Consider the following 27,088-nt stretch of genomic DNA (forward strand, 5'->3'; position numbering starts at 1 on the left):
TGTCTATTTTTGGATGCCTATTTCAAGCTCGTCTTGGCTACTTTCCACTCTCCCCCACTTCTTGTTACCCATCCACAGCCTATACCTACTTCCTCTCTTTAGCCAAATAAAACCATCATCTTCTTTCTGTCTCTCTCTCTCACACACACACACACACACACATTGTGTAATTGTAGAGGCTCTGTCGGTGAGGTGAGAAGTGTGTGTTTTAAAAGTCTAGATGGTGCCAAATAGTAACTGAGCAGCGAGGCTTCTCAACACAGAAAGGCTGTGTTTATAACTGAGCGCGTGTACCAGAGTGCATGAAAGTGTGTTAGCCTTTTGATCTGCAGGGTGTTAGGAGGATGAAGGCTTCAGTATGTGTATACAGATACAGTTCATAGTAAATCTCTGCCACATTACTGCCAGGTCTCAGAATCAAAGCCCACAGAGAATGTCTAGAAAAGCAATCTGGAGACCACCCGCGCTCAGCCACGGTGGTGGGTTTGTTTGGCATATGAGGCCCACTGTTAGACCCAGTGAGGCGCTCACATCAGCAGATGAGAGCGGAGAACCTCCTGTGAATGTGTCCATGCAATCACTCAACATGCATGTGGAGGGGGGGGGGGGGAGGAAGAGGAAGAGGTTAAGAGCATGAATAGAGTGTGAAGATGCATATCTGACTGTAAGTGTGTGTGTGTGCGTGTGGCCTGTGCACAGCTGTGGATATCAGTCAAAGTGCAGGCAACAGGACGACAAGCTCATTTTACCATCCACTTGCAAAATCAGACTGTATATCAAAATGCAGTCCTCATTTTTATTTAATGCAGCAAATGCTTTTGGAAAATGAATTCAAAGAGCAAAGTATGAAACATTGTTTTCATTTTAAAAGAAACAAACAATCTTGACAGTTTTCCTCATTTTGAAGCTGCCTTCTTCTGTGTCCATCCTCCACTCATGTCCTCTGTTTGCAGGGAAACCATTTGGAAGCTGCGGGTGGACTTCCTGCAGGAGCGAGTTCTCAGCCAATGGGAGAGCTTCACCATATGGAACGCCGGGAAACAGGGCCGGAAGCTGTATCGAAGCCTGAGCCCGACCAATCGGGAGAAGGTATGCTACCTCCAGCTATGCAGTCAGATGTGAAACACGTAGAATTGGTGGAAGAAGTCTTGGTGTTGGACGTGAGTGTGCGCCAGCTTTCACCGCTTTTCTGGTTCATTTATCAGGTGAAAGCGTTCTGTGACGTCGATGAGAACAAGATCCAGAAAGGCTTTTACACATACGAGGAATCCAAGGTGAGATCAGCCACTGGGTCACCAAATACAACAGGGTTACTGTTTACAAGATATAAGCTATGATTCAAACGAGTGGTCATCCGGTGAATTACATTTCTATGAAGCTGTGACCAACAACGACTCTTTCTCTTGATATTCTCCAGCAAAGACCGAAGCCAAAAATCCCAGTTCTGCACTACAGAGACGCCTCCTCTCCCTTCATCATCTGTGTTAAACTGGTGAGCAGAAAACGTGTTTGGTGTTTCTGACCGCCTGTCCCACAGGTCTTGTAATCTAACTTAACAACATAATGATCAAGGGCGTGTGCCCTGCACAGGACATTACACACACACACACACACACACACACACACACACACACACACACAGAGGGGAAATGGGTAGAGACAGCAGCCTGATCTTTGATCACATTATGTTCATACAAACATCTGATGTTTTTGCCACTCTTCAGTTTTGTACATCATGTTCATTGCTATTGCTTCGCCTTTTCTTAAGACAATGACTCTTTTTATAATCTTTAAGATAATCTCTTTTTATTAATTTGATGAATATATAAATGAATATACAATAACACACACACACATCCTGCTGTTCTGGCAGCCAAATCACTAACTGCGTATTTGTCACCTAGCCAGACTCAGACGTCAAACCTAGACTGACCCCACCTACGGGGGCTACTAATTGCTCAATTATGGGAATTGGGAGAAGTAATTATTGTCAGAGGACAAGGAGACCTGGACTCAATCATTCTCCCGTTCTCTATGACACACACACACACACACACACACACACACACACACACACACACACATATTAACACCTGGACTGAATCACACAAGTTGTTCTTTATACCAAGTTGTCAAATAGCTTTAATCAACAATTCTTCATCATTTGAACTTTGTACATTTTCCATTGTTAAACCTCGTCTATTGTTGGTGAGTCTGAATCTCTGAAGACAACAGGACCTTCATTAAAAAGAGAATAACAATGGAAGTGTGTAATCATTCCTCCTAATATGCTTTTGTGTGTGTGTGTGTTTTTTCTCTTCCTGTTGTTTCTCTCATGTTGTTGTTTCATCCGTAGGACATGACAGCAGGCGTTCTGGAGGAAAACCTCAACTCTTTGCTGCTAAAGGAAGGAACAGATTTCTACCATTTCAACTGACTGCTCAGAGTGACGGAGGCAACAAGAGGAGCCCTCCGGCTTTAACAGGCTCAGAGGAATGCACAGGAACTGAGGGAGAGGCAGGTGATAATAAAGACTGGGACAGGGTCAATGGCATTACCAAGACCAGGGAAAGAGAAAGTTATAATGTATTTTAAGTGTTAAAAGATGCGTTTTGTATGGGAAACAGTGTGAAAATTGAAAGTTCTCAAAGTTGACAGATCTGCTGATGAGGCACAACAGTACAGCCCCCGCTCTGTCTCCTCTGCCTCACTTCTGAACCACAACACTGGGATAGTTATTAGTTGTTAGTGATGCGCGGATCGCAGTTATATCCATGGGCACCCTTGGTAATCCGTGGATTGGGCGGGTCGGGTCATAAACATTAACATTATTATTAATGGGGGATGTGAAATAATACATCATTAATGAGGAAAATATATAAGTATATATAAGTATGAGGAACAGCATTGATTATTTCAGAAGCTGAATGTTTGGTTTCTGTTTCCTATGTTCCTGTGTTTCATGATATTATTACATGCATGGAAACGTTTACAATTACTGAGAGCAGCCTCTCTAATCTTATCAGTAAATCGTTAAAGTAAACACTCGTCAATCAAATGAAATGAAATGTCCATGTGTGTGCCGGTCTCTAAATCTGAGAAAATACTTCATTGGGATGGCGGGCGGATAATTAATGCTTACACGGGGATTCGTGATTCAGATGACGCCGGGGCCAATCCACACATCTCTGTTAGTTATTGTTGTGAGATGAGACTAGAAACAGATATGCTGGCTCCGTCCAAAGGTAACAAAACCGGCCGACCTTTACCTCTAAAAAAAAATTATTAAAACGTCAATATTTGGGTTATATTCCAACGTATTTCTTGGTTTACTCCAGGTCTTTTTGTTCATTTTTACAGTCTGATTTTTGTATGAATCAAACAAACTAGATATCAAATGTTAATTAATGAGCTTTACAGGTAGTTAGAGGCTGGTCGTGTCCAGTCTTTGTACTAATATAAGCTGAACATCTCCGGCCGTAGCTCTTGATCTTCTCCTCTAATTAGAGGCTGGAAAGAGAATATCCGTATCTCTGAACCTGACCTGGAGTTGAAAGAAAGAAGAAGTTTAAGGATGATTTTGTAATTGAATTACAAAGAACAGATATTACAGATATTTACATGACGATTGCCAATGTTGACCATTGGAGGAATAACATATAATTGTGTTTTCTAATCCTGTGTGGACTGAGATTGGTAACCTGTACACCTCAACTTGTGTTGAAATAAATGGAAGTTGTGTGAGCCGGCGCGTCATCACAGAAGGTTCAACTTATAAAAGGGTGGGATGCTTTATGACACACCGGTTTCTCAGCAGCCTTCTCTGATGCAACCATGGAAAATCAGATACACGCACACAGCTGCTACAAATGTGCAAACATGGGTACAGCACGTATTTGTTTGTGTTTCCCTGGGTCTCTTATGAAATCTAAAGAACAATAACCTCTTTAACAGAGCACAGTTCTGATACATAAACACGCACTAAAAGTTTATTTTACCTCACAGTGTAGAGTTTCTTCTGCCCAAAGATAAACAGACCTTTCGCCACAAAACCTTCCGACGTGGTCGGCCTAACTGTAAATCCGTCTGCAGCAGTGTCAGTGAAAACAACTGGAGGGGTTCTTCAACTCTGCCAAAGTTTTATTTTCACTACCGTTGTTTGTTATCATGAACTGAACATACAGTTGCACGGTGGTGTGAATGCATAGAATCACTGTGCCATGTAGTCGGGCTTGAATCCATTGAGTTTGATAAATTGCAGGACTGTTTGGGTCTGATTCAGCCGGGGGGGGGGGGGGTGTTGAGGTGGAAATCCCCCGGCCTCTGCCACCCACAGCACAGTGCTGTGTAGGGGCTGAGAAAAATATCACATCCACTTAGCACTCAGTCTCCACCCAGACCCCTCTTCCCTCTCTGTGTTTCAAACACTTAAACAAGAAGGGAGATTCTTTAGAGCAGGGCTGCAACCGACTATATTTGATTATTCTTATGATTAGTTTCTTGATTGGTTTGTCGATTATAAAAACAGGCAAAAGTTCGTTACATTTACCTTAAACCCAAAGTGACACGTTCTAAAAAAGCTTGTTTTGTCTCACCAACAGTCTAAAACCCAAAGATATTTAGTTTACGGTCTCATAAGACAAAGGACATCTTTAGCTTGAAACTAAGGAATAATCTGTAAATCATGAAAATGACAAACGATAAAAATCACGTACTTTTTCGTTTATGACCCCAATACCTGCTGAACGACCGGCATTCCCAAGAGCCTCGCCTCTATATGTGCTTAGTGCTATTTAACAAATGTTAGCATGCTACACACTAAAACAAGATGGTGAACATGAGAAGCATACCTCCCAAACATATACGTGTTAACGCGTTGTGAGCGCGTTAGCATGCTGATGTCAGCATTTAGCTCAAAGCACTGCTGTCTTTGAACACACACTTAATGCATTTATAAGCTCTGCTCAGCATGCAAACTAAATATTTGAGTGAAACGGTTCTCCGTTGCCATTTACATTGAAAGTACACACAGTCATGGAGCTATTAGGTGCTTTTGGAGAAATGAGCCACTAAATGGACGCCATATATTTTATATTGTAACAAACCGAGGTGATTTGTTTAAGTGAGGCCGCGCTCTGTCTAAATACATCCTGTCTCCTTTACCCACTCTGCCCTCATGAGAAGCTCTAATGGAGAATCTATGAGAGAGATTCTGAAAGAGAGTAAACAGAGCTTTACTCCGTGTTTACTCTCCGTCTCTCTGCAGACATCAGACCTGATAACACAGACACAATGACTGACCCTGACCCTGGAGCCTGCTTGCCCTCACTGGTCAAATAAACCTGCATGTGTGTAGACAAAATGCACACACGTGCAATTAGACAGCTGTGTGTTCTCCGGCAGTGCAGCTGATAAGAGAAAGAGATAAGAGTCGGGTGTGTTTGGGGGAAGAGAGCTGACAGAGGTCAGACACTGAAGGCTTTTTATTCACCTGGAACTTTACCACATTCCTTTGTTTCAACATCTCTCTCTTTATAGAAGTACGGTGTGTGTGTGTGTGTGTGTGTGTGTGTGTGTGTGTGTACGTCTGTCACAGTGTGACTGAAAAGAGAGATTGTCTGTCAACGGAATGGAGTACAATATTCACAACTATGTTTTCATTAGTGTGTAATGACCTGAAAGAGTTTCCGTTGCCTTAGAATGAGACGTTTATTTCTACAAAGGAAGTAGATCCTCCTCACGGAGTCCATGTTGCACCGTCGTGTTTCTACAGTAGCCCAGACCAATCACTGGCTCTAGATGGGGCCTTTCATCTTTTTTTAGCTTACCTGAAGGCCACCGTAGTTCTCCGACACGCTTGTGAAACTGGGGTAACGTGAACTGCCGAGTGCAAAACCTTGGTAACGTCAGCCGCTGTCTGAAGTCTGCTGCTCTTAAAGAAAGCAAGGCGAAGGTCTTGGGTGATACCGTGGCGTTACCACAGTTTTTTAGTACTGGAGGTTCTGTCTGGAGTTATGAAAGTTCTTATTCAGCCTGGTTTGAATGAAAGCATCTCTCTGCTTTACGCAGTCAGCCTGAAAACTGTTATTGTTCTCCTTTCCTCTGCTTCTTACTGCTCTCTTCTTTGTAAGACAGTGGGAAGTTGTCGGTGCTGTGAGCTGAATGAGTGATGTTCCTTCCGCTTTTACAACAACTACTGCCTTTGAGCAAGGCACCCAACCTCTTTAAAGATCCAGTGCAGCTGCTCAGTAAAGATTTTTAAAAAGAGAGAGGAGTGTGCTGTGCGTGAGTAATGACTTAATAAAGGTCATGAAGATTGTAATCAGAGATAGAAGAATGTGTGTGTGCGTGTGTGTCTCCGTGAGGAAGCAGTGTGTGGACAGCCGGAGCGTTCCTCCTGTCAGGCTGCTTGAGAGGAGCCAGGTGACGGCAGTGGGGGGGTAAGGGGAGCAGGTCAGAGGCTCTGCTGCTCTGTAAATACTTCACATGGTGAAGGAGCACATGAGGTCAAACAGCACCTCAGCAGCTCAGACTTCCTCTGTTCAGGTGACGGGATTAGACTCAGGTCAGACTCCAGGTCTATGTTTTTCAATTCCAGTGACTGGATGGAAGTGTGTTGATGGTAGAGTGATACAGATGAGTTGTGCTTCATGCAGAGAGAGAAAGAAAGAGAGGGGGGGGGGGGGGGGGGGGTGTAGAAAATCACCCTACCTGTCGGGTCATTCAGTTGGGGGATTGTCAGCACACCTGAGCTTGTTGGAGTCGTCCTTCAGTCTAATCTTTTATTTTTATTTGAGCGGCCCTCAAGAACTCGATGTCATTGTTTCCTAGCATTATGTACCCTGGATACATTTGAGTAAGTTATATATTATCATTTTAGGAACCATTTTAAGTCACCTTGTATGAAGGGTTTATAAGTTACTAATCACTTGAATTATGGGTAATTAACATATAGTGCTTTTTAGATCAGTTAAGCCATCATTTGGGGTTGCTGGATTGTGACAAATCGCCGGTGTCCGTCCTTCATTTGGTGGTGAAGCAGTTATAAATGTTAGTAATCCATTCATAAATGCTGAATAGGTTTTTTATTTTTGATCTGCAGCCCTAAAGTGGTAAGCGGTCAGCTTTGAGGTTCAGCTTTATTGTCATTAATACAGGATCGTATGATGCAGTTGCAAAAGATCAAAGGGAATTTTCCCAACCTGTTGACCCAAATGTCGTCCTTAATGGCTTAAACCTGATCTAAAAACATTAGCAAATTATGTATTGTCATGAATAAAGCCACTAGTTACAACTGATACGGCCTTTATTGAAGATGCACTTATTAGAAAGAAAGCTTATTTTAACTCAGTTTGCATTTAGTCGGTTCAGTTTGAGTGTTTTTCAGTTGCTTTCAGCACAGCATCATCAAAAACAATCAGAAAGGAGGTGGAGGATTGATTTAGTTTGATTTGTATTATAAAATGTAATTCATATGAAATGCCAATGAATGGCTCCTTGAATGAGCCCTGATACCCACACATAACAGCACTACAGCAGCGTTGGAAATTCCCATTTCCACAGAGACATAATGGAGGAGTGTGTGTGGGTGTGTGTGCGTGTAAGGGAGTCTGTGTTTCGGGATGCGTTACATAGCTCTGGCTGTGTGGGGGAATGTGACGAGTCGGTAACATGCTCGCTGTTCCGACTGTTTTCTCACGGGAAAACCGGCCGAGAACCAAACAGACGTTTAGAGCACACGTGTGACTTCTTCTTACGTCAGAGCCTTTCTTTTTCCGACGAGGTCGACTAGTGAAATAAGACAGGAGTCACACACAGCTCTATTATACGATTAGAACAGAGCCCCGTTAATCCCATGAGGATTATGTCAGGTAACATGGCAAATGAAAGAAACATATTCCTACAATTAAATGTCTTTACAGTGTTTAGGAGTCTGGCACTGACTGCAGGGGTTTTGGTGAATGTTTGTGGGAGTCGTGCTGCTGTTCCAAACCTGCATGCTGCTCTAATTTTCACTGCGATAATGTGACCCATCTGTTTATGTTTATTACTGTTTCTCTCATGGCATCCTAACCGGCAGGCCGGGTGCTGAATCGAATAGAAATGATCTAAAAAAGCTTTGCGAATATGTCGACTTGGTTCAAATAAAAGCGGATCATTAGTCATAATAATAATAAAGAAAACGTTCCACGTTTCGTTTACAGGTTTGTTTTTACTTGGATGCGTTTTTATTTGTGCGTTTGGTCACACGGGCCAAGTCTACTTTATTAGTTCATGTATCTTGCTGTTGTTTACGTTTCCAACTTTACTATTTTCACTCAGCTGTCTGTTGCGATACACTGAATGCTCTGAATCAATAGGTCCAGTTTTCATTTGTGTAAAAGTTTGACGGTATTTCTCAGCTCGAGGGCTGCCTCTACACACACACACACACATTTCCAGGGGGATGTGTGGGAGTGGTTTGGAGCGAGCGCTCGCGTGTCACTCAAGTGGAGTCTGCAGCTGGCACGCGCCCCCGGTGACGTGAAGCGAAGCGCACAGAGCAAACGGTTTTTAAACAGCCTGTTGTCCCGCAGCGCGCGCTCTCTACTTCTTTTACTTCTCAAAATGTTTTTCTAACCACAAACGCAACCTTCGCCTCGACTGAACTCGCCATGTAGCGTGCGCGCGCGCTACACAGAGCTGGATCTTCTTTCTTTCTTTTTTACGGGATCCTGCGGTTCGGGAGCAGCGGAGCGACGGGTCCGGGTGTGCGGGATTTGGTGACCGTCGAGGGGCGGACGGGCCACCATGCTCCGGCCCTGGGCTGCGCACTGGTTCACAGCTGTGCTCCTGTGTCGGGCGGTGGCGCAGTACTCCAGCGACCAGTGCAGCTGGCGAGGAAGGTGAGGATGAAGCCGGACAAAGGACGCATCCATCTCAGTGTCGGATCAGACTCGACTGTAGATGCTGTTATCACAGGCAACGAGGAACACACCTCATAACTCAGGAATGTGATCAGCATGTTAATACTTTCTGTTTTGATCTTCCACTTTCATGCACTTTTGACTTTATTCCGCGGATATTGAATTTTCCAAATGCAGGGGAGTCATGAAAGGAGCTTCAGTCGCATGTGAGAGGGGAGGTTGTGTCTTTGAAGTGGTTCTTGTGTGCATACTTGGGTTTTCACAGGGCTCAAAGGACTAATTAGACGCATGGATGTTTGATTAAGATGTAATGTAATCTTCAGGAAGAGCACTGGAAGGTCAGCGTTAAATAAGTGACTTTCATATTCTGATGCAGATCCGCAGTGGAAACAGTTAAAGATGTGTTTGGCCGCTGGGTGCCATCACTTACTGCTCAGACACTTTATGGCGTAAGAAATCAGTAATTTACAGTATCTTTATTCAAATTTTTTACACACAATTGCTCTTCGCAAAGAGGAAAATTAAATCACGAGGACGACAGAAATCAATTATGGACTGGAAACTCTTTCATTCCGCTTTGTGAGACTGTCTTGACGAGCTTCTACATCTAAAATATGCTTTGTTTAAGCTTTTTTAAAAGTATGATGAGAGGAATGTCTCTGCTTCAGCTCCTATCTTAAGTAAATACAGCTCTATGGGCCCTTTGATCCCTCCTCCAAGTCCCCAAGTCATAAAATATGAAAGCCCGAGCTCCACACTCTGTGTTGTAAAGTTTACCAGCCGCAAACTTCTTACGACTTAATAGCCCGCTGAGTTCCTGGTGTTGATATAGTTTATGCACATCAGAGACAAGCGACCACATCCGTCCAAAGTGAGAGGTGTTTTGTTTTTGGCAGACAGCTGCACCAGAGTTGCTCTTAATGATTGTTGCAACATCATTAAATCCCTTCCATCTGTTTCTCTCACCATGGCTTTCTAGCATTTCACCTGAACATTTTCGGGGCTCTAATCCTGAATCCAAGGTTCCTTTTTGTTGGTCATTTTGATGGTTTTAGACATTTGATCTTGTTCCTCACTCTGAATGAAAGTCTGTCTTTTCACCTGCAGTGGTTTGAGCCACGAGTCTCATCGCAGGGATGTGGAGCAGGTCTACCTACGCTGCTCTCAGGGCTCTCTGGAGTGGCTCTACCCCACAGGAGCCATCTTTGTCAACCTGCGGCCGAACACAGAGCCCTCGTCGGGACACGTGGCAGCTCTTCATGTGTGCATCAAACCCCACGCTCACTCCCAGGTAGAGTATGAAGGCACAGTGTTACCACGGCAGCGTGTCGTATCAGATGGATGGAGCTCACATGTGTCCCTCCTGGCCCTCCATGTTCAGGGCGCTCATGTGTATCTGGAGCATAACGGGGATCTGAGGATGCTGCTGGCGGAGAAGGACCAGGCTCAGGGCACAGTGCGCTGTTTCAGCCTGGCAGAGGGAGCTCTCTTTGTGGAGGCCGTCCCTCAGGCGGACATCAGCCGGAGGATCACAGCTTTCCAATACGAGCTGGTGTCCAGCCAGGGGCCCGGAGCGCACTTGTACCCATACCTGCACCCTGGTTTAGGTAAGAGATGTGATTCACCCGTTCTTCAATATATATGTTTTCTTACATGTGTAAAAAGATTTAAGTACATTTACTCAAGTTTGGTACTTTCTATATGTGACATTTTGAATGCAGAGCTTTTACTTGTAATTGAGTATTTCTATATTGTGCTTCTTTTACTGAAGCAAATACATTTAATACTTCATCCACCACTTGTTGAATGTTTGAACTTAAACACACCAACAAGAACGTTTCCCAAACTGTTCATGCTATTTATTTATCACCAGAAGAACTAAAATCACTGGAGAAAAAGGTGACAGATCAAAGCTTGATTTATGCTCGCTGCATCCGCGAGGGTCGCAGACGCGGCCCGTCGCTGGGTTCTGTGTACTGCAGGTTTTCGCCTGTCTGTGCACATCCAAAATGTTCTGCCTGAGACGCGGATGGTCGGAGAAAATGGAAAACTCTGAGGAGCTTTAAGAATGTCTGTATGCCGCGAGGGATACCTCAGCTCATGTCCGTGCAGAAAGTTTGACCGAGGCGTTAATGTCTCAAGTAAGTTTCAGTTCTCTTGAAGTTGATTTTAATCTAATTGAATCAGTTGAAATGGTCTGTTAAACTCCTCACGCCTGACACAGGCCGTCTTCTCACTGACACAAAGTGAAGGTGACAAAAGACCACGTTACGGTTTCACCCCCGTTTCTTCCACTCACCTACATGCTGCCCCTCGCAGACACCCTCTCCTCCCCCACTTCCTTACTCCCACACTCCCTTGTCTCAGTCAGACTTATGAAAACAAGCAGGCCAATCAAAAGGTTACGTTAGGGTCAAGCAAAAGGGTCAGAAAATCGTCTCTCAACTGTCAATCAGGAACAGACCTCCGCCCCCAAAGCAGGGAATTGTGGGTAGCCCACCCGTATGAGCAGAGCGCTCTGGTAGAGGGGAGGGACGGTGGGTGGAGAAGAAGGCTGGACTGCTTTCCTAATGAGACAGAAGAAAGCCTGTCCCAGCCCGTCTGTCTGTGTGTCTGGGCGTTTTATAGCTGTTTTTATAGCTTACAGGGTCAAAGGGTAATTCTGTGATTACGTCTCTTCCCTCACCTGCTGTTCTCATTCACTCTCTGGATGTCTCTTTTGTCTCGTAAACACCCGCTATAACAGAGACAAAGAGAGGGACACAGACAAAGGGTGAAACATGGTGATAGGAAAGAAAATGAGGAAAGAAAATGGATCGTGAAAATACGAACTTCTGTGGTTTCTTACGTTGAAGTATCAAACGTTTCATGTTTTCTTCTTCTTTCATGTTTTCCATCGTAGTCACCTGTAAACCCTGTTCAGATGACGAGGTCCTGATGGCCGTGTGTACCAGCGACTTTGGTAAATACATCCACACAAACGCACACATACACACATTATAGGAATAGTTTGACATTTTGGGAAATACGCTGACTTCCTTTCTTGCCAAAGAGTTAGACGAGAAGATCGACACCACTCTCGTGTACCAAGGTACGGTAAATCTGACGCTGGTTAGCTTAGCTTAGCATGGGGGCTGGGAACAGGAAGAAACAGTAAAACAGGTCTAGATGCACTGAAGCTCAGAAACCAAAGTGTATTAGCGAAAAATGTGCTGTTTTGCGGGTGGTTATGTGCCGGGACCAGTTACCATACGACCAGCACAGACTTTAGGAAGTTACTATTTTCAGTCTTAACGCTAAGCTAAGCTAACTGGCTCCAGCTACATATTTACCGTACAGACAAGAGAGTGCATCCTCTCATCTAACTCTCGACAAGAACGCAAATAAATGTATCTCCCAAACAGTCGAACCCAAAGTCAAACTATTTCATCTTTACTCAACTGTGGCCATTAAGGCAACTAGCAACAACAGGTTCAATTTTTATGTCTGTTTTCAACATAGTCCCTCTTTAATTCATACACTTTAGTTTTTACTATCCTTGATTAATTAATAATTCTCCTTTCATGTATCTCTATTGTTCCTGTCCCTGTAGCTGGCAGTGGCGTCTTTCAAAGTGTAGCATCGGGTACTAACGACCACTCCCCCGCTGCGGTGACTCTGAGTCGACTGTTTCGCCAGAAGAGCAGGGTGTTTGCTTGGGGTGGAGCCAGAGGGCGGGGCTGGAGTGGCCGTATCAATGTACCCGCACAATGCAGTGTGCAGCCTGGAGGGGACGAGTACCTTTTGACTGGCGCTGTCCATTTCGGCAACGCCTGGCTCGGCTGCGCACCTCGCTACAAGGACTTCCAGAAGCTGTACACCAGTGCACAGACAGCGGGAACAAACCCCTGTGAGATAGACACGGACTGAGCGAGATCTCCTCGAAGTCGTTGAGGAAGACGCTAAGAGGAACAAGCTGAGGTTTGGAGGATGGAGCGACGTCATCTTTGAGCCTGGCAGAGAGCTAAGCAGGGTTAAAAACAAAAAGACCAGTGTTACTTCTGCAGGATGTTTTCAATGCTGTGCAACTTGCAGCAGAACAGACAGCTGGGCAGTTTGAACATTTTAGCCACTGAGCTGCCGACTAAAACGTCCTCATTTGACTCTATGCCGTCTGCGTGAATATGTTTTTGCCTAAAATGATGATGTTGTTATTCTCACGATGATACTGCTTGTGTGATCATTCTCGAAATGAATGTTTGCTTTGTAAAAAGCTTTCTGTAAAGTTTAGGAGTCTTCTGACAGAAGAACCGTATGCAGCTCTGTGAGTCTTTATGTACCGTGTGTGTGTGTGTGTGTGTGTGTGTGTGTGTGTGTGTGTGTGTGTGTGTGTGTGTGTGTGTGTGTGTGTGTGTGTGTGTGTGTGTGTGTGTGTGTGTGTGTGTGTGTGTGTGTGTGTGTGTGTGTGTGTGTGTGTGTGTGTGTGTGTGTGTTTAGCTGGTGAGTTCAGAGGATCTTTATATCTACAGAAAACAAAAAAAAGCCATCCTTCAGCTTGTCTTTCCTTTGAAAGGTTTACATTTGATGAATCTATTTCGCTATCTGTGAGTGAGGCTGTATACAGGGACCCTGCATTATTATTATTGTATCTCATACTGTATGAAGCTCTGGAGGAGTGTGGTTGAGGTGCAGATGATTAAAAACAGATGGCAAGTAAATAGTAGGACCAAAAAAAAATGAAGGAGCAAAAGTTAGCAGCCTCCCTGCTGCCAACAGAGACATATTATCCACCGAACTACCCAAAAGAAAAAAATCATCACGAGTGTTCAGTGACCATTAGCTGGCAGGAGAGCAGCGGTGCGTCAGCGCTGCCGTAGCTTCCCTTGTGGAGCTTTAAGGAGCCACTGGGGGGGGGGGGTGGGGTGTGTGTGTGTGTGTGTGTGTGTGTGCGCGCGCGCCTAACTCAGGCTACCTCTGGGGACACTTCAGGCTAAAGACCAGTAAAATGGGGACGGCTTGTCCAATTCCAGAAAAAGCTGATTTGGGTTGATAAGGTTGTGGTTGTAGTTAGGGTAGCGTAAGTTTCCAGGAAATGAATGTAAGTCAATGTGATGTCACCAAAATTGACCTAAGTACATATATGTGTGTGTGTGTGTGTGTGTGTTCATAGCTTCCTCAGCTCAGAGAGAGAAAATAAATGTCCCAACATAGCCAGCAGGTCCAATTCAATAACTGATGACTCATGTGCCCGGATTTTAAAATTAAACTCAATTCAACATCCTGTTTTTGTCACAGAGGCATTTAAAGCTGTCAACATGACAGCTGCTGTCTGATGGATGGATGATTCAGACTTTGAGAGCTTGATGGGTGGAAAGCTGAACGCAGAGGTGGATGTGTGAATGACCTTAGAGGGGTGTGTGCACACCTCTCCCTCTGCCTGCTGTCAGCAGTTGTGTGTGCGCGATGCTTTCCCTCTTTACTCAGGAAGAGCAAGAATGGATGGAATGTCCCCTCCCCCCCACACACACACACACACACACCTCCATCTGCAGAGACAAACCATGTGTGCTGTTCTAAACAGGAACAACAACTGTTTATACCTGACAAGAATCATCTTCAGCATGCAGATGTTACTTAAGCACAGGGAGTGAAAGCCAGACAGATTGAATGCAGAGTGGTCAGAGGCTGAGATATCCTGATAATGAGCTTCCCATAATGCAACTCATTTGTGTATCAGGCCCTCCCTGCCTGGTAAACACCCGACATCTTTCAAACTCCCTGCTGCCATAGATGTGGAAGTGAATTTGGTGAAGTGAAAATGATTCTCTAATGTGAACAGAGCTCACGCTGAATGACTAAGTGAGAAAGAGAAGGCAGGAGAGTACGACGTAAAGGGAGACATCAACACAGAGCGTGAAGGTTTAAGATGGAGCCTAAAGACTCGAGAGGGTCACCTATATATAACAGCCCCCACCCCTCATACCATGGGTGTGTGTGTGTGTGTGTGTTTGTCTTGGGTAGTTTAAGAAGACCACGGCACACGCGTCCTGCACACTGCCGACACGCAAGCAACCCAACCCATCCAACACTCCTTGGCAACCCAACCTCCAACCTGGCAACAGCCCAGCTCGCCTTGGCATCCTCGCTAATTCGGGACACGCTTATCCCTCCGCACACAGGGGTCTTAATGTTAACCTTTCGGTGTGAGAGTGTGTGAGATATGGAAACCGTTTGTGCTGCAGTATGCGAGAGGCACAGCTGAGCGGTCAGCTGGAGTCCAGGGAATGGCTGAGCGCAGGGAAAACACGCGCATGCTTTCGCCCACATATACACCACCGCTGGCATTTTACAATGCGCCGGTCAGGGTGGGGTCGGCAGTTATAGACGGGGGCACAATATTTTAGGTTCTAAGTATGTTTCTACAGGAAGTCTAAAGTACATGTAACATTCCTTTTAGAATATACTACTAGAATAACAACTGTGTCATTGTAATGATTATTTACATTTTCAGTGTTTTCGTTTATTCATATTTCTTAAAAAGTCATAAAAAACCATTGGCTTCATGTTATGAAAGATTAAAGAGAGAGTGGGTGAAAAAGATATAGAACGTTTCCTTTTTCTCCTGTTGGGTGTTAAAGAGGCCGTCCTCTTATTCTACACATAAGATCAGGACTCCTACTCAACAGTATGTGGCTCTGGAGATGTGTTGCCTTCTAATCAAATCTAAAATACTTTTGTTAATTGTATTGCTATATAATTCTGTTAATCATTTTATAATTTGTTTCTGGCAGGTGAAGGTAATTATTCTCTTATCATACTTGATCTGTGTTGCGTAAAGTTGGTGTGGTATAAAGTTGGATATGTTAGTTGACTTCAGATATTAAAGGTGTGCAACATTGAAGGACGTTATGGTCACACAGGGACAATAACAAGTTGTTAATATTGAGAATGTTTTTCATGTTCTACACGTTGAGTATCTTCTGAAAGTATGTTACTTAGCTCGCACAGTAAAATGAAGTTATCCTGTTTCTATTTGAACGTGTGTTATTTGATCAGTAAATTTGGAGACAAACTTATTTCTAAAACAAGATGGTCAGCACTTTATTATAATGCAGACATGATTATGTGTGTTGGATCTCATTTATTTCAAAAGGGGCATGCGGGTAATGTGCAAAAGACAAAATATTGAATTATTTAATCGCAGCACAGATTTCATATTATGATTAGTTAGATGAGGATGAAAGGTAATTTACTGTAAAGCTGCATTATTGCAGCTTGTACCTGGTCAGAGAGGTATAAGCTTGGAGAGAGCGCCCTTTTGTGGTGTCAAAGTGAACAGTTGGTTGAACTTCTCTGGCAAATGTACCTTTATAAATGACCATCATACATGCATAAATTCATATCCATCTGATTAGAGTGAAGGTGATTATATTTTCTTTGTTTCACTGACATCAGATGAATCACACACTCTTCCTCTTATGCACATAACAGTCATTACAAGGTTTTCAGTTAACTTTGAGATTAACTTTTAACAAATGTAACTTTGTGATAGTTTAAGGTTGAAGAACATTGGTGATCAAAATGTGGAAGTAAGAGGGTTCAACATTTGCATAGACCGCCGACACTTAATGTGGGTGTAACATTGTTCATATGAGACACACTTTGGAGTTTCTGTTTCTTAGAAACTGCAGTGGAATAAAATGAGGATGTGGAGCCTTGAGAAGCTGCTCTTCAGCCTTTGCAGTAAGTTCTTTGGATTAAATATGTTTTTATGTAACTTCAACATGGCAGGCGACGCCTTGATGTGTTGGTCTTAGTGATTTTATCAAACAGCTGTAACACAGACATTATTTATGTCTATCATAAGATAAAAAAAATATTTCATACATATTAGTTAAATATGTATTTGTAACAAATATTTACCCATTTCCATTTTTTGTTCCCGTTTCATGTCTTCACTCAGCAGTTGCTCTGAGCTGTGTGAGCAGTGCAGCGGGGTCGATCCATGTGTCTGGATATGAAGGGGGACACGTTAAAGTGTCTTGTCCCTATAGCGAGGGCTATGAGCCTTATGAGAAGTACCTGTGCAAGAACGACTGCGGCGACGATGACGTTCTTATCAAGACGACAGAACCAAATAAGACCAAATACTCCATCCACGATGACGATCAGAAACGAGTCTTCACAGCGACGATCTCTGATCTGAGTCGTACAGACGCTGGGAAATACTGGTGTGGGGTGACCAGGACTGGAAAGGACATCTACACTGAAGTAGATCTGGAAGTAGGACAAGGTGTGTAAAAAAACAAACAAACAAAAACCCAGTCAGTATTTCATTTCTCATCCAGACATTGTTGTTTAGTTGTACTGTGCATACATACAGTTTTTGAGGTACTTATACTTTAATTTAGTGTACCTAAATAGTGTACTTGTACCTTTTCTCCACTGCATGTATCTGACATAAATAGCCTATAGCCTAAATTGATTCATTGATTCAGTGTTTTAGATTAAACTGCCTACCAGTAAGTAAAGAAGTAAGAAATAGCTCCACATTGACCTACTATGCTGCTTACACGTAAACGCAGCAGTAACACAGTAACTCAGTAGTTACACAACACTGAAAGAAGTCGTCCTGTCTACATAATACGCAACTTTTACTTTGCTTTCACTACATTTACCTACTTCAGTGTTTTACTTAAGTAACATTTTAAAAGCCAATATTTTCACATTGTGATATTGCTTCTTAGAGTCAGGTACTGAGTCTGACTACTAAGCACTTCTGTGATGTTGTTTATTGGACTGTCAGACAGCTGTTGTGAGCGATCCACCAAATTCCGAAGCCATGAGGAGAGTTCAGTGTCCATCAGTTGTCCGTACGAGTCTCAGTCCCAGAACAATCTGAAGTACATCTGCAGAGGAAACCAGCCCTCCACATGTCTGGAGAAGGCGATAATCACCTCTGACAACCATCAAACTGGACAGTTCAGACTTACTGATGACAAGGTGTCGAGGGAATTCACAGTTACCATCACTGGTCTGACCCAAAACAATAGTGGGTCGTACCTTTGTGGTGTCCATGGAAGCACTGGTCTGGATGTTTTCTCTGCTTTTGAGCTAGAAGTCAAAGGTCAGCGCTCTTCCTCGTCATATTGTAGTAATCAGCCAGAAAACAGTGTTCTGTCGAATAGATATAAAGAAAACATGACGAAAGGTTAAAAATAAACCTCCTTGAACCTCCTTCTGTTTCACAGAGTGGTGCTGTGTGAGGTCAAACAAACTGAGTGGCATTGTGGGACGCCCAGTGACTATGCAGTGTCCCTACTCACCAAAACACAGCGACAACAGGAAGTTCCTCTGTAAGGGAGACCACCGCAACAACTGCACAGAAATGGTGACGAAACAAAGCAGGTTCACGCTGCAGGAGGATGTTTCTTCCAGCTCTTTCTTGGTGATAGTCACAGAGTTGAAAGCAGAGGATGCTGGGACATACTGGTGTGGTTCAGACTCACAGTGGAGTGTTGGAAACTACACCAAGATTCAACTGTCAGCAGGTAAGATTATGAAAAGAGCAATAAGTAGGTCTGAGTGTATGTGTAAAAACAAATGTGTCCTGCAGGTTCAGGTGGCTCATATCTGCATCATGTCACAATGACATAATAGATCTAATCCCAGCATGCTAGTATTCACTAATTAGCACAAAACATAAAGTATGCTGAGGAAATACCATTGGTTTTGCAGGTTTTTATTCATAAAGCAAAGGCCTGGACGAATGGAGAATTGTACCTTTATGGTGCCAAAAAGTCCGGGTTATAACATTTTATCCTTTGGGGACATCAATGTCTGTAAAAAAAAAGAAATTGCATCGTGATCCATCCGTCAGTTGTGGAAACCTCAACCTCAAATCTGCCAATCCATGCAGTAGATTTTCATCTTCTGGAGACAATGAATGTTTGTACTGAAATTCATTTCAATCCTTTAAACGGTTGTAAAGATCTTTCACTCTGGATCAAGTTGTTGTCAACTGACCGACACACATTGCTATCCCCAGAGCCCCGCTGCTAGCAGCGCTAAAGATACAGAAGTAAGTGAACTAAGAAACTCTCTCTAACAGTCTTTCCACAGCAAACCAGCACTGAGATCTCTAGCACCAGCACTGAGATCTTCACTGAGATCTTCACTGTGGTGGAACAGGTCGGATCACAATCGACACTTATCCCTGGAAAGCGGATCAAAGGTATTTGTGTGCGTCAGTTATATTGAAACACACACTGGCTATTAATACGAAGGGAGCATGATAACACCAAATGTTGTGAGACTACAGTGTTGTGACACCTCTTCTGCTTTTTGCTTGATATTGTGACAGATATGAGGGGAATGTGCGGTTGATGTGTGTTTTCAGGAAGTGTATGACTATATTTTGATTATGTTTTTCCACTTTGTTTCTTCCGAATGCAGCTATTTCTCACTTTGTGGTTTTCACCGTGCTGGCTGTGCTGCTCACACTGGTGTTCGCCCTGGTCATAGTTTATAAATACAAATGTAACAAAGTGCAAGGTACGTTTCACATACAAATGCATGCACAGCATCATGCATGCACACGCAAACTCATACACATATAGATGCAAACTAATTGTGTAACCATATTTTATGCTGTTTGTTTTCAGGAGCTGGAGCCAACGTGAACAGAGGCAAGGCAGTCGAAACAGAGGAAGGGATCGCTGTATCAGATGTAAGAGAACTAGAATCCAAAGCTTTGCTAATGCACACAAGAGGCTGGGTGGTAAAATAGACGATCTTGTGTACCATTTGGACACTATTGGCTCAGTACAGGTGGTTGAGAAAAGTTCAGGATCTAACATCCTGACAAACATCAATCTGACCTGTAAACGGAAGGATGTCTTGATCTGGTCCCAAAGTACTGAGCAAATTAAATGACCAACTTACTGATTATTCGGCCATTTTCATGTGAATAATTATATACATTCTCATCTGAGTAACATTTCCCTCTTATCTGTTTATTTTTGTTGATTCTTTTTTAGATTTATGAAAACCAAGACGTAGTTTGCTCAAAGCAGGACTCCTCCAAACCCAAGAGCGCCTGTCAACACGATGATGGTGATGATGACGCAAGTGAAACCCAACAAGAGTGTGTGTACCAAAACTACACATCAACGGAGGATATCTACACCAATCAAACTCAAATTGAAGCCAATAGAAGATGAACAGCATGCACATCTGGGATCAAACCTTGCATTTTGGGTTCAAATCTGTACCCAAACGATCCTGTTTGTATTGTGTCTATTAACAGCTGACCAACACATTTCACGTACCGCTGTGGTCTGAAACTACAGTACTATGATTATTTTACAGATGTGTTTTATAATTACCATCAGTTATATTAAGTACTTGTAACAATTGTTTGATTATTTGCTTTAACTTTGATTTAACACTCATAATGATTGCTTAATTTTAATACAACAAACTGTTTAACTTACCTGCACTCCTTTTAATATATTGTGGATGAGCATTTCAGCTTAATACCCCAAATGTAAGTCCTCTTTATGTATATTATATATGTAGTATATAGTATTGTTGAGGTATCCACCATGAATGTCCGAGGCACACTACACCCTAAGAACTCCCTATTTGCTATTAAAATAATTGATACACCATTTGATTAATCGATTTATTGAAATTATGGATTAAACAAATACGTGCAAAAAGGGGAAACTGTAGTTTTGCTGCATACTGCAGATTAACTTTCTAACACCTCTCATTAAGCATGAAGGCAGCGTCTTGTGGTTTGAGCAAGTCTTCGAGGCGCATTATAATTTAACACCTAACTAGGAAGGAACATGCTATGGCCTCTAGAAAAAGAGGAAATCCTATCTCAAGGTGTTATTTGTATTTTATGCGAGTTGTCTATTTCTCTTTTTATTTTTATTTCTATGAGTTACGATCTATTGCTTATGATCAGCCTAAGAGCGTTATACTTTCAGATATCAACATACTCGTTGCATGTAATCCCATATTGCTTAGAGACGTTTCAATTATTAAATTGCTTTAATGTGTGGCTTTCTAGCTAGCAGAAAATCATTAGAAAATCTAAATTTTTAAAATCATTAAAAAGTAGGTATGTCAGAAGAGATAATACGACTATGAGACCTGTTTTGTCCAATGATTAAAGAATGATCTGAGGTTGCAGAAAGCACCAAGGAGAAGGGTACAAAAAAGGGGGAGACAACAAGGATCGGGGTCTTCTGGACGCTCTTCTTCAGGCTTTTAGGCTTTTTTGAGAACTTGGTACATTTGAGATCTTGTATGATCTATTATTTCATTTTTATTCTTCATTTTTGTAACTTTTTCTAAACTTTTTGTAAAAAACAAATAAAACTGGAGTGTATTTTGTGCATTCCAACCAAAGTCCAGTGTTGCTCGTCTCTGGTGGGGCCCTTGTAGTCTCCTCACGTAAGGGTGCTCTTCCCCTGATAGGCTGACCGTAGTACGTTTATTAGACATGTGATCTGAATGACATTCCTGTTACAAGTTAAGATGGTGTTGTTGATCATTGTTGTGATTTACTAACTTGGTTGGCTCAGATTGATTTTGAAGCTCTGCTAATGTATCACATGTGATGTTGCAGTGTTGGTTAACAATGTTTAGACATTAGCTGAGGTGTATTAGGAACCGATCGGCTCATCTGATGATTAGTCACCTGAGCCAGAAGTACCGTATTTTCCGCACTATAAAGCGCACCGCATTATAAGGCGCACCTTCAATGAATGGCCTATTTTAGAACTGTTTTTATATATAGGGCGCACCGGATTATAAGGCGCATAGAATAGAATAGCGTCGTAAGCGTGTCTCTTGAAAGGTGCCATTTTGGGGTCTTTATACACACAAGTGGTGTTGGACTAGGAGTAAGCACAGTACCGGTGTTTACCGCGGTGCGGCTTTGTAGTTTACCAGTCGTACTGAAACATTTTGACAGAGCGCCGTGTACAACCAGTATGGATCAACCAATTAACCAATTGATCCATATATAAGGCGCTCCGGATTACAAGGCGCACTGTCGTTTTTTGAGAAAATTAAAGGCTTTTAAGTGCGCCTTATAGTGCGGAAAATACGGTACTGCTGGAGCTGCTCCTGCCAACATGAGTAACCAGGCAACACCAAACAAACATGCAGCTGGGTCTGCTACAGGACTGTGAAGTGCATGACTGAAGCTATTTCTTATTTAGGCCAAAATCTGCCTAAATCAGCTATTCAGTTTTAAGTTTTTTTCGTTTTTATTCTTGTACCTGTAGCCTTATTTAACTGTCTTAAAATGAGCTCTGAGGTTTTAGTGGCAAGGCCCCACTATGACAGCAGAGCTGTGGCTCAGGGGGCCCCGGTGAAAGAGCCTCGCGTCGAGCTGGATGTCCCTCTGCCGTCCTCAGGCTCAGCCACAGCGGGGTACCGCTCAGCTAAATACTCACCGGCTGAGTGGTTCTCCAACTACCACACCATCCTTGAGCAGGCCGGTACCAACCGCCACGAAGCCGGCAGCATCCAGCGGGAGTCCAGAGCTCTGTACCGGGACACTGAGGCGGCCACTGTGACGACCCAGGCTGAGGGAACACGTCTCCTGGGAGAGAGACTACAAGAGATCCACTACTGGAAATCGGAGCTGCAACAGCACATTCACCAGCTGCTGGCCGACACGGAGTCACTATCGGCGCTGAAGACGAGGCTGGAGAAAGCGCTGGACGCCACCGAGACTCCATACGCCATCGCCACCGATAACCTCAACTGCAGGGCCAGGAGGCTGGGACCAGACCTGGTCCGAGACACTGTGGAGGAGGAGCTGGTGAAGGTGACCAGCTTTATAATCAAAGCGTGTATGTGATATTATACATTTGAGCTGTACGTGACAGTGAGACGAGACATCGCAGTTAATGGATTAGATGGTCGAGTGTAATAATTTGAACCATAATCTGTTTCAATTCTATTTTCATGCAAAAAATGCCAACTATTTAATCTCTCATCTTTCTCTCAGCTCAACTTCTAGACTGTTGGTCGTACAAAACAAGTCATTTGATGATATCACCCTGAGTTTGTTTCTGCCAATAATCATTAGATGTGGTTCTATAAAAACAATAACTCAGGAACAATAACTTACAGTAACAGTCTCAGGAACAGGTGTCAAATGGTGAATTCAGTGTAACGGTAAAGCAGCACCAGCAGAGGGCTCACTAACACACACTAATCTAAAGTGTGACTCTGCGTTTTGTAGGAGGTGGACTTGATCAGGAGTGTCCAGGCTCTTCTGAAGAGGACTACGGCTCAAGTTGTCAGTCAGATCAAGTGAGTGTCAACATCCTGAAAGTTAAAACAACCTGACATGTAAACCCACGTGTAAAATCTTAACTTTGGAGAACTGAATATCATCCTTCGGTTTGTGTCTTTGTGTGTCAGGATGAACAGAGAGGCTAAGCAGACGTTAGAGTTGGACTGGTCTGATAAGTACCAGGCCTACAACCTTGATGACCACGGTGGAAGATACAGTAACATGAGCCCAGACACGCAGCACCACCCCAGCTCAGCCACCATGCAGGACCAGTGAGTCCTTGTGTGCGAGTGTCATTTTTAAAAACCTAGAAACGCACGAGGCTACAAACAATGGACTTAACTTTTGTGCAATTGTCTTCTGGTCTGCTGCAGGGTGTGTAACGGCACATCGTGGACTAAGTTTACACAGGACAACTTATCCACGGCCTTGCAGGAAGAACAGGCCACCAACAGTCTCAGGTCAAAGCGCACTGTGGTTCAGACATGTGTTTAAGCCCTGTGTGTTGGAGGCTATACTGGAAAAGTAGCCTCCAACACCATGTCACACATTATTTCAAGTTGTCGGTAAGCGTAGTGATGCTGTTTGTATGTGTCAGACTGCTGGTGGAGCAAGTGCTGCAGGACACCACTCATGATCTGAGAGTCCAGTGCTCCAGTGTGGACCGAGCCTTCAGTCAGCGCTGTGCGGAGCTGATAGAGGCCAAGACACAGCTGGAGATGAAGCTCGCACAGGTAGACAGGCAGACCGACACACAGACTGACAGAGTGGCTGATTGATCGACTACTTGCTTCTCTAATATTGTATGATCGTGTGTGTGTGTGTGTGTAGATCTTGGAGCAGATTGGGGCCCAGGAGAGGAGCATTGTGGCTGTACAGCAGGCGATCCACAACAAAGAGGCTCCACTGAGAGTAGCTCAGTCCAGACTTTACCTCCGCTCCCTCAGACCCAACATGGAGCTCTGCAGAGATGAGCCCCAGTTCAGGTGCACACACACATAGACTCCCTGTACTCTGTCTCATCATACTATATTGCTCCATCTCCTTTAACTCTCTCTCTCTCTCTCTCTCTGTCTCTCTCTCTCTCTCTCTCTCTCTCTCTCTCTCTTCATTTTGTTTGCTTCCTGTGTCTGCAGTTTGGAAGGGGAGTTGAGGCAGATTGATGCCACTCTTGCATCTCTGCGCCAGCAGCTGAGTGAGGCCAGAGGCTCCTTGTCCCACCTGGAGGAGTCACGCATTACCCTGGAGAAGGACATCAGCTGTAAAACCCACTCACTGTTCATCGAGAGGGAGAAGTGCATGACTCGCCGTAAACGATACCCAGCGGTTTCCACACTGTCGGGATACTGAAGACGACGACTGTTTGTGTGGAATTTGCTTTGATTCTAATATTCTAGATTGTTTTGTCTTTTTGTTGTGTTGTGAGCCACTGAGCATATAGATCTATAGATCTATAATACAGTATATATATGTCTATTTGTCTGTAGATGTTTAGTTTAAATTAAGGTTATTCAAGGCTGAAAAGTGATTGAAATTTCAATGACTACATAAAAGTTCATCAGACAATTAATAAACTAAAATAACAATAAATAATTCACACAGATGGCATATTATAGTGAAGCCTTTTATTTGAAAATGTAAATAGATAATATACATTTAATTATATTACAAAATAAATGAAATTATATATAGATTCAAAATATAATACGCAAATAGGAAATGAAAATACACAAAAAACATTGCCGCCTGTCAAATTAGTGAATTGATTTCTTCGTCTGCTTGTGTTTCAGTATTATGCAGCACACTTCTGTAACCTGTCTATTAATGTTGTGAAGAGGTTTTATACCTTTCTTTGTGTATTTGCTGTTTTCTTGTGTTCTCTTATATTAAGTGTTGAACTTGCTCGACCACAGAACAAAAGATCAAAGACAGTAGTATCCTTACAAAATAAATGTCCCTAAACGTTTGTGACCTCCTGGTTCACTGTATGACAAAATAACTTGTTGAGTTACAGAATTGTGAATTAAAAAGTGATTTCAAGCGACGGTATCATCACATATGAGACGAATGTTCAACAATATAGTAATGATTTGCTCCACTAGAGTGAGCTGTTGAGCCTAAATATCTCGTCTCCTGTCACATCTCATCACAGTCGGCTCTCTTTAGCCACAAAAGCAGCAGAAAAATCATATTTTACATTTCAATGTAATATTCTAAAATGATTAAGATGTTACAGATGGTTTAATATCTGTGGTACAGATATTGATGTGTATATATTATATATGCTTTACAGTAAAGACCAGCTATCTGTTCTCGTCCTGAAACACATCTTGATGTCTCTGCTGAGCTGCACACAAAACTACATAATATTGAAGACAAAGAACAATAAAGAGTTCCAACAACAGGGGAACTGAAACACAGCCACATCATCGAAAGAGAGCGTGACTTCTAAAGACATTTCTGCTATTTCTTACAAACTACAGAAATCACTGTGGATTTACATTCAGTTTCAGGTTCAGCTCATGATGTTAAAGCCCTGTAACCTCATTTTTAGCAATATTAGCTCTTCTGTGTAAATATTGAGCAACCGTCTGTCTCTATCCTCAGAGAGAGCGTCCTTCATGTGAGGAGGTGCCACGACTGAGAATGTTATGAAACTGAACTTTATGCAAAGGGAAAGAGTTCAGACAGGCAGCTCCGTTCTTATGTGCGGAGCACATAGTATTTATTTCATGACACCACCAACTGTGGGCATGGGACGTGTGTGTGTGTGTGTGTGTGTGTGTGTGTGTGTGTGTGCAGGCATATGATTTTACCATTGTGTGGGATAAAAATGCACGCCCTTTGAGCCTTTCACACATCACAGGGGAAAGTGATTTTTCTTACCCAAAGAGTTTTTTTAGTTAAGACTTTGATACACAAACAATTAAAACCAACTTTGACTGACTGGACTGTGTGTGTGTGTGTGTGTGTGTGTGTGTGTGTGTGTTTGTGTGTGTGTGTGTGTGTGTGTGTGTGTGCGTGTGCGTGTGCGTGTGTGTGTGTGTGTGTAGAAAAATCCTCATGAAATTGTGTCTCTTTCATAAGTTGAGCTCACGTGCATCCTGACCATGTGACTGGATGAACATCGTAAGATGATGAAAAGGACAAATGTGACCCGATGAAAGGGAGAGAAAAAAAAAGTTGCATAAATGAAAAAAATATGGGAGTAGCAGATCTGAGGGAGTGACAGAAAAAGAAAGAGGGAGGGAGAAGAGGAGAATAGAGAGACAGCAGGACCAAACTCACTGCCTTCTTTTCCTCCAGTGCTCTGTCCCTTCTTTCTCCTTGTGACGCCAAGCTGAGATCAACAGATAGGTGAGTTCAACTTCAGCATTCTCCCTTTATTTCACATTTTGCTTCAGTCTATTTTTTTCTCCATTATTCAAGATTTCATTCCTGCAGCCGCCTGAATTCATCCGCTCATCTCTCTTTTAACAGCCTTAAATTCAGCCCCCATGAGTCTTAATTTTTTATATTTTTTACACATATTTATCTGTACTGTTGCATGTATGTATAGGCGTATGAAAAGCAGAATTTAACTGAGCCCTGCGTGGATGAATTGACAATAAGATATCTCTCTCATCTACCAGATCGCTCCTCTTTCTCCTTATCTCCAGTTTCTTCCCCTCTCGCAGAAGAAAAGTTTTTAGGGGTGGTCCAAGGATGAATTAATCATTGCTCATTAACCAAAACGTCTCTGGCAGATGTTGACCTGCTGCTTTATTTACGTGTGAGAACATTTTTATGACGCCGTTTATTTGCTTTTGTGTCTGTTGGCTAAATGCATGCAGCTAAACTTGAGGGTTTGCGGAAAGCCAAAGTTTCCGTTGGC

At 43.1% G+C, this 27,088-nt stretch overlaps 4 protein-coding genes across 6 annotated transcripts in view; all 4 read left to right on the forward strand.

Annotated features, from left to right (window-relative positions):
• qtgal (queuosine-tRNA galactosyltransferase) overlaps positions 1-3,744 on the forward strand; it is an 11,907-nt gene extending 8,163 nt beyond the window's left edge. The window contains exons 9-12 of the mRNA XM_076090443.1: positions 954-1,089; positions 1,206-1,274; positions 1,418-1,492; positions 2,357-3,744. Coding sequence (XP_075946558.1) covers positions 954-1,089; positions 1,206-1,274; positions 1,418-1,492; positions 2,357-2,437 — 361 coding nt within the window. The 3' untranslated portion in view covers positions 2,438-3,744. The remainder of the gene's footprint in view (positions 1-953; positions 1,090-1,205; positions 1,275-1,417; positions 1,493-2,356) is intronic.
• Positions 3,745-8,423: 4,679 nt separating this feature from the next.
• Positions 8,424-13,809, forward strand: metrnlb (meteorin like, glial cell differentiation regulator b). The gene is made up of 5 exons (XM_076090444.1): positions 8,424-8,885; positions 10,014-10,197; positions 10,288-10,513; positions 11,809-11,868; positions 12,499-13,809. The coding sequence occupies exons 1-5, from the start codon at positions 8,791-8,793 to the stop codon at positions 12,813-12,815; spliced, it is 882 nt and encodes a 293-aa protein (XP_075946559.1). The 5' UTR covers positions 8,424-8,790; the 3' UTR covers positions 12,816-13,809.
• Positions 13,810-16,572: 2,763 nt separating this feature from the next.
• Positions 16,573-20,555, forward strand: LOC142948652 (polymeric immunoglobulin receptor-like). 3 transcript variants are annotated; one of them, XM_076090784.1, is made up of 8 exons: positions 16,573-16,628; positions 16,849-17,178; positions 17,692-18,012; positions 18,137-18,436; positions 18,997-19,119; positions 19,341-19,439; positions 19,550-19,614; positions 19,925-20,555. In XM_076090784.1, the coding sequence occupies exons 1-8, from the start codon at positions 16,586-16,588 to the stop codon at positions 20,105-20,107; spliced, it is 1,464 nt and encodes a 487-aa protein (XP_075946899.1). In that variant the 5' UTR covers positions 16,573-16,585; the 3' UTR covers positions 20,108-20,555. The 3 variants fall into 3 exon arrangements, with proteins under 3 accessions (XP_075946899.1, XP_075946901.1, XP_075946900.1); XM_076090785.1 differs by having other exon boundaries at positions 16,577-16,628; positions 16,852-17,178; XM_076090786.1 differs by lacking the exon at positions 17,692-18,012.
• Positions 20,556-22,212: 1,657 nt separating this feature from the next.
• tekt4 (tektin 4) lies at positions 22,213-24,564 on the forward strand. The gene is made up of 7 exons (XM_076090455.1): positions 22,213-22,740; positions 23,161-23,231; positions 23,343-23,486; positions 23,589-23,675; positions 23,813-23,948; positions 24,046-24,200; positions 24,351-24,564. The coding sequence occupies exons 1-7, from the start codon at positions 22,213-22,215 to the stop codon at positions 24,562-24,564; spliced, it is 1,335 nt and encodes a 444-aa protein (XP_075946570.1).
• The last annotated feature ends 2,524 nt before the right edge of the window (positions 24,565-27,088 follow it).

The sequence above is a fragment of the Anarhichas minor genome, unplaced genomic scaffold (assembly GCF_050575085.1).
Source record: "Anarhichas minor isolate MPS153535 unplaced genomic scaffold, ASM5057508v1 ptg000012l, whole genome shotgun sequence".
Taxonomy (NCBI): domain Eukaryota; kingdom Metazoa; phylum Chordata; class Actinopteri; order Perciformes; family Anarhichadidae; genus Anarhichas; species Anarhichas minor.